General features: G+C 42.4%; 1 protein-coding gene across 1 annotated transcript in view; it reads right to left on the reverse strand.

The window, feature by feature from the left end:
• Positions 1 to 11236, reverse strand: part of syt7a (synaptotagmin VIIa) — a 235351-nt gene extending 224115 nt beyond the window's left edge. Inside the window, exon 1 of the mRNA XM_007235122.4 lies at positions 10807 to 11236. Within this exon, the coding sequence (XP_007235184.4) occupies positions 10807 to 10840 (34 nt within the window). The 5' untranslated portion in view covers positions 10841 to 11236. The remainder of the gene's footprint in view (positions 1 to 10806) is intronic.
• Between the last annotated feature and the right edge of the window lie 1838 nt (positions 11237 to 13074).

The raw sequence follows: 13074 nt of genomic DNA on the forward strand, positions 1-13074 counted from the left end.
GTAGTCACGCGATTTCAGGCTGTTTAGAACATACTCTTAATAGAAGCACACATCCACTGCTGTATTACAGGTTTTTGAGATATTTCATTGTTTCTTTGTTCTCTGAAAGAACATTGAGTGAATGGGAGCACTGGAGCTGATTTCACCCAGCCTGGGTTATTTCTCTAAGGTACCAACAATTGCTTTCTACTGTATCCTTTAGATTATTACAGTATCTCATTCTTATTACTGTATGCAGCTGAGATTAAAGAAAGGCTGCTTTTGAACACCCAATTGCACACACACACACACACACACACACACACACTCACACAGACAGACACAACAGACAGAAAGCAGGTGTTTACGCACAAAGGTTGTAATTAGTTTCCGTTGCAGAGTACAGTAACAATCCCTCAAACTCACTTTGATGTCTCGCGTCGCTCTCTGTCTCTAAACAACACACACACGCATAAACACAGCCAATGTCTCCAAACACCAACACACCCCTAACACATGGGAGGGGTAACTATTCTGAGCTGCAGACAAAGCAGAGATGACGGCAGCCGGTAGTGCCTCAACCCTCAGGGGGACTCTTTCGCTGTGCAAAGTGGCCTACCTTCAGCAGCTTTCCACTGTATCTCTCTCCACTTCACTTATATTATCATCATTTGACTATAATGTGTTTGTAATTGTGCCACGATACAAAATACACACACAGGCTCCTCCCCTCAGGGCCTTCTCAATGGGTGGGCTGGGCATAAGGAAGCAATAATCAGCAGGTAGCAGCAATAAAAACTGAGAAAACCACTCACTAGCTTTTGCAAATAAGCCAATATAGAATCACAGCACAGCAAAGAGAATGTGCACCTCAGGGAGATTTAGAATCTGTTGGCTTGATTTACCGTCCCCGGTACACAGATCAGCCATAACATAAGCACCACTGAAAGGTGAAGTGGAAAACACGAAAAACATTACTTTACTCTCCAGTAGCATCTGTCAAAGGGTGGATGTACTTATTACCCATAAACTAAACAGTCAATTCAACATCAAGTAACTTTGACAAGGGTGAAACTGTAATCTCAGAAATACCAGGCAGGTCATGTGGGGTTTTTATGGCATGCAGTGATCAGTACCTAACAAACGTGGGCTGAGAAAGGACAACCAATGAACCAGTGACAGTATCAGGCCAGTGATAGCATTTGAGATGTTAAGCACACAATAAAATTCTTATTTTAAAGAAATCAAACACGAATGTCTTGTTTCTGAGCTCCACATGCAGTCAGAAAGAGTAATTAGTGCTTTGTGCAGGGCCTTATGATTTTTGAGAATTTAACAATAAAAGGTAAACTTAGATATAAACAAAGAATGCAAACAAAAGAGAATTAGAACATTTAGACATCTGCTTATCTTGAGTATCTGTGCTTACTACAAATACCAAAAAGCTCCTGTTTTTTTGCCGACATACAGCTGTCTCCTTGCACTAGTCACATTTTCAACACTGCTTTACCACCCTTTTATTTCTCCTTTAAAGAAAGTCCTGCTGTTCTCCTTCCATCCCCCAATTCAGTTTAATACACTACACTGTCATGCATATTAAAGAACCACAGCAATTTCCAATTAGATTTGCTTTAAATCCAGCCAAACAGGCAGGAGGAATGTAAAAAATGCAACCTCCAACTAGAGGACAACAAAGCAGCCCTGAAACCTGGCCTTGAAATTAAGCACAGTAAATGTTAAACAATTGAACAGCACCTTTCAAAGGACCCAAAATCTGTAAAACCTTTAAAATAAAAAAATATAAAGATATTCCTGAACAGAATTCACATGTATATATTCATTTATTCACATGTATATTTAATTATATTGTGAATAATGCCTCTGCTTTTGAGGACACTGACCTTTATGTCAAATTATTTAAATCATTATGATGACTAATGATGCTACATAACAATAATGTCTATGATGCTGCATTCCCTAGACAGACCAGCTTGATTTATGTAATAATAAATTCCCGATTGGTAGCCAGTGATATTATTGAATCATCCATATGGAAACCAGTTGTCACTCAGGCTGGTGCATTTGGCCTGTGCTGTGATTTACTCTGAGCCTGGAGTCAGTATTAGCATTAATCAATATCTGAGCAAACCACTTAATCGTTCATCACAGAGGTGCATCTGATAGAGCTTGTAGCAGTGTTTTAGGAGGCCAATCAAGACTGAAGGACACACCTTAAGTCTAGCGCTTGAATAAAAGCAGCTCTTAAATTCTAAGAACCCTCACTGATAAGGTCATTTAGTCCAGAAACACTTTGAATTTCAAACATATCAACCACTGACAGCCTTAACTATTGACACTATTGACAGGACAAAAACACTTAATGGCAAAAATGACATAATTTTTCTTCCATTGTAACATTAAGAACAGCAACTTAAGGACACAGACCTTTGTGTTGTTCTGATTCAGAGCTGCCAAGTCCTCCATGTGTACATCAAACCTAATCGAGTTGGAATAATCAAGTTTAACCGAGGAGCAGTGAATGTGACTTAAACAGCATGAAAATACACTGCAGAAAACTGCATTTCATTCAAGGTCAACTCCGTATTAAAAAAAATAGGGCTGCAGGCCTGAAAAACTGGAATATGACTGCAGACTTGAAAGATTGGACTATGACTGTAGGCTATAAAGACTGGACTATGACTGCAGGCTTTAAGGACTGGACTATGACTGCAGGCTTTAAAGACTGGACTATGACTGCAGGCTTTAAAGACTGGACTATGACTGTGAGCTTGAAAGATTGGACTATGACTGCATGCTTTAAATATTTGACTAGGACTGTAAGCCTTAAAGTTTGGACTAGGACAGCAGTCCTCAAAGACTGGACTAGGACTGTAGACCTCAACGTCTGGACTAAGGTTAAAGGATTTAAATAATGGGCTATGATTGTAGGTCTCAAAGATTTGACTAGGAGTGTATGCCTTTAGGATTGGACTAGGACTGTAGGCCTCAGAGACTGAACAAAGACTGTAGGCCTTAAAGATTTGATAGGACTGTATGCCCTTAAGATTGGACCAGGGCTATAGACCTCAGAGGCTGAACAAGGACTGTAGGCCTCAAATTTTGGACTAGGAGTGTATGCCTCAGAGACTGAACAAGGACTGTGGGCCACAAAAACTGGACTAGGACTGTTAACCATAAAGATTGGACTAGGACTGTTAACCATAAAGATGGACTAGGACTGTTAACCATAAAAATTGGACTAGGACAGCAGCCCTCAAACAAGGATGCTAGGCCTGAAATACTAGACAAGGACTGTAGAATTCAAAGGAAAGTATAGACTAGGACAGTAGTTCTGAAAGATGATGGGAATACTGTGAGAAATAGATGCAGACACTTAATATCAAGCCAAATGTGAGTCTAGAGCAGTGTATATTAACTACCAATATCTAATATTTATGATGATTAAAAGGCTTAAGTTGGGAATCAATTTACTATGCCTGTGCTTTATTCTATAAGAGCAAGGCAGGATCTAACAGAGCTTAAAATCAATGTGTCTCCTCGGTTATCCTCAGCATAATAGCCTTCTGCAGGTTTCCAATTACTGTGACATGCAAGTCCGGCTTTAGGTAATATTCTTCAGTTCAAAATGCCAGGGAAGAGAGCTCCCAGGGTTCTCTGGGTCATTCCGAATCCCACCTGTATTGAAGTGCTTTCAGAAGCGGACATTCACTGTAGCGTTTAGCATTTTCTGGCCAAATTTAATACTGCCTCTTTGCCTTGTGGATATTCCACAGAATAGTGCAAGCTGACAGTGCAGGTAACATTTTCATTTTTCTCTTTTTCACCGTTTCTCTATCTTCCTCTTTCCATTTGTCTGTCTGTCTTTCTCCTCACCCCCACCCCACACCCCAAATCAACAGGATAGCATGAATAATACATGAACTGTCAATCATTCCCCTACATTACACTCCTCCTGTCATCTCTTCTGCTGTAGCCATGAAATGACACTGCGCGCACACACACACATATACACACACACCTTCTGTTCCATTCTCAACCAGTGCATTCACAATCTGTCCCTCCCTCACACATAATCAGTCAATATACTGATACACAAGCTCCCTACGTGACATGTGCACACACACACCTGGACACCATAAATAGATCCATATTTCATCAATAGTTATGAATATAGAAACAAAACCAGTCCTGGAGTGACCAATTTCATCAATACACACACTGTGTAGATAATTAAATCAACAGAGTGTATACTGTATGTTTATGATCTACAGAGTCCATTAACTTTAGTAACTCAACATACAGTAAGTGAGTTGCTTCCCTGAGGGCCCAACCAATAAAACACTCCATTTATTCTGGTCAGTATAATTTAATCGAAAATCAACATTTTCCCTCAGTACTGTGCTGGATTTAACAGTATTAGGGACAGTCTCAAAGCTAACTGTGTGTTTTTGCTAATATAAAGTGGATTTTGGGGATGGTTATTGTTTTGTTTTTAATAATATCAAACTCAATGGTATCAAAGAAGGCACCAGTACAATAGCCCTTATAGACTGGGCTATGAATGAAGGCCTCAGAGACTAAAATAAGACTGTATAGGCTTCAATTTCTGCATAAGTTTTTGAGGCATTAATGACTGAATTAGGGCTATAGGCCGCAAGGAATGGACTAGAGCTGTTGGCCCCTAAAGATTATGACTGTAGCTCTCAGTGATGATGGAAATACTCTATGAAATGGATGCACAAACTTATTACAAAATTACATTTAAAGTATATATCAGTGTTCATTAACTTTCATTTGTTTTTATATTTATAATGATCTTCTCACGTTGTGAAAAAACAAATCTACAAACTACAAAGTAAACAAACAGTTAATAAAAAGTCAATATTTCTAACAGATGTTCTATCTAAACTGTTTTAGAGTATCTGCTGTACAGTGTCTTCAACAGATTGCCCTCATGACTCATAACCCTTCCAGTAATAGCCTGTGAGTATAAGGTTATGAAATAAATGAGCTTAAGTACATTAGCGATTGATAAAAATAAGACATCCGGTCCCGGCTCTCTACTCATTACTTGCTGTCTGAATTATTCAGGACTTTTTGGATGACTGCCACCAAATACAAATGTGAGCATCCCAACAGATAAGGTAGAAAGGAAAATTAATAAAGAGAGGATCATTCATGCTGTGGCTGTGAACAAAGGCTCTGTATCTTGTAACGATAAGATGTGCAGAGAGATAAACCGCAAGTCCCACCTTTGACAATATCTGTCAGATTAAATGCAAATGTTTTTAGCATCTTTGCATAACAAACAGCAATTGGATTTCAACACAATACTCCTTTTAGTCCAAACCATCATGCATTCCATAATAAAGTCTGGATTTGGAATAAACATTAAACCCTAGAATGATGTTTAATACTGCAAGTATAGGTTTGAGTGGTACCCCTCCTCAGCCATAAACATGACAGAACATGTTGATACCTGCAGATGGAATGACATGCCCTACAGTGGGGACCGAGGTTCAAGTCCCAACTGGGCCACATGACACATGGGGCACATAAGCCTGCCCTCTAAGCAGGGGGGGGAAGACACCAGCATTTTTAAAGTATATCAGTTGGTCTGGTGACAGCAACACAGGACAAAGCAGAGCAGTGTTTTCCAACGCAAACGAGACAGAACACCACATGTACAGCAGTCCTGAAAGCTTGGTTCAGGGAGTCCCAAAGGACTTAGTTGGAAACACTGGAGTAGTAGAGCACATGAAGCACTCTCTCCAGAAAGCACACAGAGCAGCTCAGGTCAAGATGTGGCAGAGGAATGTGCTGCCCTTGCTCTGTTCTATTATTAGACATATGGAGTCCTGATTCAATAAATAAATAAAAAGTATTTCAATTCACAATATTTCAAAACTTTTTTTTAATGAAGATAAGATGAAGGCTGCATCCAGCTGTTGCATAATGCACTAATGGGGTTGGATTAAGGAGGCAGGACACAGGTACAACATGACCACGCTGGAGTGAGTTGTTGATTGATCCTGCTTATTGGTGTTCAAACAATGTAATTATATTAGACATCACAATCAATCAAATCAGTGAATCAACCTTTAGTTTCACTCAGACATACACTGAGGGTATCCAAGCATGTGCAATTTAAAGAGATGGAACAAAGAAAATTCAAGTTTAATCAAGTTCAACTAAATAAGCTACACTCACATTCATAAAATGTCATGATGCATTTTCACTCCTCTAGTACTTAAAACTCTTTAACCATGAAAAACCTTCTCATTAAATTATTTATTTAATGGCTAATTTGTTTTGCCACTGACCATTTTTAAGTTGTCAAGATTCCTGTCACTGTGATGTAATGTAAAATGCATGTAGATTAAACATTATTAGTTTTAGCATTAGTTTTTCACTAAAATAACCTGTTTACAATAACTGGGAAAGGCAAATACCCTGACTCCTCAAACCTTGTCCCAACAATCTGCAGCCAACTCTAATTCCAACTCAACAATCCCAACTCTAAGCAGCTGCCTAACACTCTGAAATTTAAATAATAGATGGCCCATATTCGGGGGAATGCTATAAAAATAGGAATGTGTTATCAAAAAGGTTTTTTTTTCCTTAGTTTATAATGAACTCAGCAAATGGTAAAAACATGATCAGTGGAGATAAAGTTAAGGTCTGAAAAACATAGAAAGGTTTCAGAGAAGGTCATAGGATTGATAGTACTACTCTGCAAATATCTGTACAAACTAGAGTTGCACGGTGTACCGAAGGTTCGATTCTTTTTCGATACTACGTCATCACAAACGATTCGGTTCTTTAGCGTTCGATGCTTTCGATACTGTATATAGCCCAGTCACTAGCTTCAAATGAGTCAAATTAGTATGCGCGATTTGATTCAGTTCATAAGAAAACTGATTCACACCGCAGCAGTCGGTGTGGCAGGATTCAGATAAACTTAGTGTTCTGAACAAATGAATCGATTCACGCGCAAGCCAGCAGAGCAGCAGCGAGTGTAGAATGGCGACGGCTAAAATAACAGATGTCTCTCGTCCGCGACTTGTGGACAAAACGGGCGCGAGGAGTGAAGTGTGGGAAAATAGTCTGAGATGTAGGCATCTGTTTTTTAGTTATATTTTTATTTTTAAATAAAATAACGAAAATAACGAAAATAACGAAAACTGAAAGTGAAACTAAACTACTTTATTTATTAGCGCTGTTTTCACTCCCGCAGTTGTACAGCGGGGGGTGTTGTGCCGATTCTGTCCGCGAAGCGGGAGTCGTATTCAGTAGCGGATTCGGCACAAGCGCGGCGGCACCTCGCGGTCCGCGGTGTTAGTTGTAAGCGCTCGCGCTAGCCGCAAAATACGACAGAAAACACTGAGGGAGCTGCAGACTTATGTGTGGGACTAGAATATGAGCACGAGGAGATAAAAGAGATCCTTTACCTGTGAGTAGCTCACATCAGAACACGCAAATCTCTCTCTCTCTCTCACTCTCGCTGTGTCTCTTTCTCTGTTTCTCTCTCTCGCACGTGAACGCCTCCGCGTTTGACCTGCAGCAGTGTGTTTAGCTGTTCTTAAAAATCATTTTAATTAAATAATAGTTCTATGCTTCTATGTTACAGTGTTATTTAACATAATAGCAGACAAGCACCCTGATCTCTACAAAGAGCTGAGAAGTCGACAGGTTAGTGGAGTTAGTCAAGATACACTCTGTCTGTAGTTTTACTAAGATTTACTAGCGACTGCTTATTAAAAACGGTAAACGGTTGATTAATAAAACGGAGCAGTGTTAAAATGAACATAACATTGTAATGTTCTTCTGTCTCTTTATTTTCCTTATTCAGAACTTAACTTCTGCCCGCCCGTCAGGTTCACATAGTCAGGCTACCATTACCTCTGGTTTTAGTTTTAGTTTTTAGGAAGTGTTTAGATAATTATGTTATAGTTAAGGTTATAATAACGAAACTTGTTTTTTGTTCAAATGTTTCATTTTAGAATAAAAACGTTTGCACCTATTGTTCAGTGTTCAATCCAGTTCAGTCAAAAATAAACATTTTATGTTGAGATATTTTTATTGTTTTTTTTTTCTTCCAAGTATCGTTTTGGTATCGAGAATCGTGATACTACAGTTGGTATCGGTATCGAAGTCAAAATTTTGGTATCGTGACAACCCTAGTACAAACATGACTTTCTTGAAAGGGTCATTAGAAATAAACATCTTGTGTCTTCACCACAGCATCAGGTGTTTCATTAGCAATGACCAAAAAACCTGATGCATTTTGGGCAAAAATCCTGTGGACTTATGAATTAATCATGCGTTTAGAGTAAAGAGTGCACTTCATGAAAAGAATAACTCTCTAACTGTTAAACATGGGGGTGGATCAATCATGCTTTTTTTCTTGTTTTGCAGCCAGTGCCACAGTAGAATCAGTTCTTTCACTGGTGGAAACAAGAATGAATCCAACTATATATCAGAAAATTATGCATGCAAACATTTCATCACCTGCACTTACATTCTGCTACAGTCTGCTATTATATTTTTGTATTAATCCAGAAAAGAGTCCAAACCAGAAGCATTACTACTCAGATTACTAAACCCCAATGTACAGTAGGGGGTAGGAGTAGTGTGGGTTGGGTTGCCAGACTTTTCAGAGGGAGCTTTAATTCAAAAGCACAACTTCTGTGTTCTGCTCCACCCTGAAATTATTTCATGACCAAACTCATAAATAAAAAACAACACACGGTGACGTCACTCGGTCTCATAACTGTCTCCTGATTTATCACTAATAAAACCTCTTGGGGCTCTAAAGAAGAGAGTAAACGCAGATGTGCCGTGCACGTGATCACTCCGCCGAGCCCTCGCGCTCCTCGGCGACTCCGCGGCTCCGCCCACAGCGCGCGCCTCCAGACGTGCCGTGAATTAAGAGCGCGCAAGACGGTTGACGCCTGTCAATCAAACGCACACCCTGCTCACGTGCAGCGCGTCCGCGCGCCAGAATGAACAAGCGGAGCGGAGGGAGAGAGAGGGCGCTGACAGTAGTTTAGCGCGCGCGTGCCTGTGTGTGTGTATGTACAGAGGGAGATTCATGATGTCAGTAAAAGGGGGATAAAGCTCGGTGCTTCATTAGATAACAACCTGTATGTGCAGCACGTGCACTGTAAAGACCTGAACCCAGGTGCCTCTGTTCTCCTGAACACACACACACACACAGACGCACACTACTCCCATCCACGCCTCCTTATCGTATCAGTGACCCAACACAGAACGATTACCTCACATCACAGGGAATCGAGAGCGCGCGCGCTCGCGCACACACTAATACACACGCACATTCTCGTTCTCAGGTTCTCTCTCTTTCTTCACCAGTCTTTTCCCCTCAATCTCCCTCTCTCTCTCTCTCTTTCATCTGTCTTTCTTCGTCTCTCACATTCTGTCTATATTTCTCAGTCTCTCTCCGGCCTCTTTCTTCATGTCTCCCTGTCTCTTACATTCTGTCTATCTTTCTCAACCTCTCTCCTCCCTCTTTCTTCAGCTGTTTTTCTGCCTTTCTTTCTCCTTCCATCTCTCCTCCACTCACTCTTAATCTTTCTTTGCCTGTCTTTCTCTTTTTTTCTTACTCCCTCTTACTTATCTTTTCACCCCTTCTCTCTGTCTCTCCCCATCTTTCTCTCCCTTCTTCACCTGTCTTTCTGCCTCTCAGATTCTGTCCATATTTCTCAGTCTCTGTCCACCCTCTTACTTCACCTGTCTTACTTCCTTATTCTCTGGCATTCTCTCTCTCTCTCCCTCTTAATCCATCTTTCTTCTTCTCTACCTATTCCCAAATTTCCTCACCTGTCTATCTTCCTTTTATATTCTCTCTCTTTCTCAGTCTCTCCTTCCTCTTTCTTCACCTGTCTTCCTTCCTCTCTTCCACTCTCTCTTTTTACCTGTCACTCTGCCTCTTTTACTCCCTCCTTCTCATTCGGTCTCTCTTTCTCTCTCCGGGCAGGGGGGCAGCAGGTGTTGCTCGTCTATCCTGAAGGTTTTATTTCTAATTGTCATTAGCTCTCTCTCTCTCTCTCTCTCTCTCTCTCTCTCTCTCTCTCTCAGGGATTGTTCTCCTCGGGGACACCGGTGCAGACTGTCCTGGACGGTCAGCAGGACACACACTCACGCACACTCACACACACCGAGACCCCGGATCACGCCTCAGAAACACGTGTTTTGAGGGGTTAAATTAGCGAGCCTCACACCCTCTCCTCCAGCACATGACAGGGCTTATTCCCGCCCGCAGACCCGTCCTCCCCCCTCCGGAGAGACCCCCTGAGCGTCCGGCTGAAGGGGGGACAGTGTCCTGTAGCCGTGACTGCTTTGACCTTGTGCTTTCTCCTTCTCTCGGGGCTCCTCCGCCTCCACTCACAGCTCGGAGCTCGTTCGCGGAGAAGCCCAACAAGTCCCCGTCATTAGGCGCGTTTCACCTGCGACTCCGAGACCCCAGCTGACCGCTGTGTGTGTCTGAGGAGAGGGGGACCTTCCCCTAAACCCGCCTGAACCGAACCGGAGCCGAGGAGGACAGTACCTCACACACTCATGAGCGCCGTACCGCGAGACTGTCCGTCCAGCTGACAGAGAACCGACCGCTCAGAGCAGCCCGAGGCGGTGACCCTCACACGGCTAACGGCTACCCCGCGTCCCCCTCACCCGCCGCTCTGACTGACACACACACACACACACTGTAACAGAGAGAGGGTCTGACCGGCGGGACCCCCGTCCACACACACCTTCACACTCACACTGACACAGAAACAGTCTTACCTTTGTTATTGTCTTCTTCCCTGTTCAGATACATGGCTGTTGATTCACTCCTCAACCGAGGCGACGCTTCTTCACTGGTGCCTGTGTGTGTGTGTGTGTGCGTGCGTGTGTGTGAGCGCGCGCGCGTGAGCGAGGCTCAGGCTACTCCTCAGGCGGGAAACTCTCACCGCGCTCACGAGCTGCTTCTCTTTTTTTTAACCTCCACTGTTTATGGTCTTGTTGCTCGGCGAGAGAGCGCGCGCGCTTACGCTCGATCAGGTAGTGAGACTCTCGCTCACTCCCTCTCTCTCCTTCTCTCTCTCTCTCTCTCTCTCTCTCTCTCTGTTTCTTTCTCTCGCTCCTTCTCTCTCTCCTTCTCTCTGCCTGGCTCACGCGTTGCTCTGTTTGTCTCTCTACCATTTCTCCATCTCTACTTTCTCTCTCTATCCTTTCTTCCTGTGTCTCTTTCTCCAGCACATTTCCCCCATGTCTCTCTTTCTTTGTCCCTCTCTTTATTTGTTTATTGTCCTTCTTTATTCTCACTTTCTTTCTCTCTCTCTGGCTCACTGGTTGCTTTAGGTATTTTTTCTCCCTTCCTATTCTCCCCTTCCTATTCTCTTCTGTTCTCTACTTTTTTCTTCCTTTATCTCTCTGTCTCTCTCCCCCCAGCTCTTTCCCTTCTCTCTCTCTGTAGTAGTCTGTCTGTGTGTTTTGGGTCCAGTTCTGTCCAGTTGAGCTGTTCTGGTGCAGATCAGGAGTCAGTCAGTATTACAGAGAGTCTGCACTGGTTTTTCTACAGGTTGTTTTTTGGGGGGTGACTCTTCACCTGTGTGTGTTCATGTTTGGAACAGGGAACCACTAACTGAACCGGTTCCAATTATCATCACACACCAGTGAGCAGCGGAGTGGAGTCTCCCCAGTGGGACCGGGTTCACCAGGTGTGTCCTCATCCGCCTCGTCACTCTGAGAGAGAGAGGGGCTCATTGTGCAGGCGGTTCACGCCCCCCTCTCTGAGCAGAGCGGCAGTTCTGTGTCAGACTGGTGACCTCTAGCGGAGCCTCGCCGCCACTGCAGCTGTCATTAGCCACCGCTTATGTCATTAATTTCTCTTTGGGTTTATTTTTATGTCGTTTTTATGTCGACAGAAACTGATACTGAGGGGGCTTTGTTCCAAAAACAGGACGACCTCTGGGTGGCTGGAGAACCCTGGAAATGTCAGCGCACGGACGGCTAATTTCGGTCGTCAGTAATCTTAGATTTTAGAAGCCATAACCTTGAGGGCTTTAGTGTAGAGCTGACTCCCACCCCTGGGCTCTGGGGGGCCTGCTGGCTGCCCGCCCTTCCCTGACAAATATGAGAGACGTTTGCAACAGAGGTGGCGGTTAATTCTTTCCAACGCCCGTGTCTCTCTCTTTCTCTCTCACACACTCTCTTACACACACACACCAATCCCTGAAGTGACTCCAGTAGAGCTAGCCAGAGCCCCATAACCTAGATGTGCAACGAATTAAAACATTCATAATTTGGTTCAATACAAATCAATACAGCACACAAGCAACTGCCTAATTCAATACAATATTTTCACTAAAGCAAGAATAAAGGGTGCTTCAAATGTTTTTCTTCACATATGGTCTTATTTCTTGCAGAAACAATCATCATAGTTCTTCCTTACACCACATCACAAATGTCTGTTAAAAATATAGGCTGGAATTGTTAAACTGCACAGTTTAAACTGAAACGAGTTTTAAATGAGCTCTGTACTGACTGGCTGTCCAGAAATTTGTCCAACCTTGGCTGAAACATTCTTTTAGATTAAAACATGAATAGGCACAGGAGACTGCTGTGGGCTAAATGGACTGATTAGTTGTTAGCCCAACAGGAAACATTAACTATTTTCCTACTAAAGCTGTGGGTAGTACTGGGTACACTCTTCAAATAAGTCATAAAAGATTATGATTATGAACTAACTCTGGGAATCACACACTTTACACTGCTGTTCTGCTGATTTTAGTTTGAGTTGAGATCCAACTTAAACTAGACATGTCGACCCACTCATGGGTCTGTAGCACCCACATTTAGGTTTGTCAGGACATTACATTTTGTTTTATTTAATCACATGGTTATCATAATGTTTATTAGTGTCCCGATATGACACACTAGCCATCATACTAGCCAAAAGCTAAGAAATTTGTCATGATCTTCAAAACAGCAGCTCTACAGGAGAGACATAAGATATTTTTGCTTTCAAAGGAAATGAATCTACTCTGTAAAAAAATACAGAATATTAAT

The sequence above is a fragment of the Astyanax mexicanus genome, chromosome 2 (genome assembly GCF_023375975.1).
Source record: "Astyanax mexicanus isolate ESR-SI-001 chromosome 2, AstMex3_surface, whole genome shotgun sequence".
In the NCBI taxonomy this organism is placed as follows: Eukaryota; Metazoa; Chordata; class Actinopteri; order Characiformes; family Acestrorhamphidae; genus Astyanax; species Astyanax mexicanus.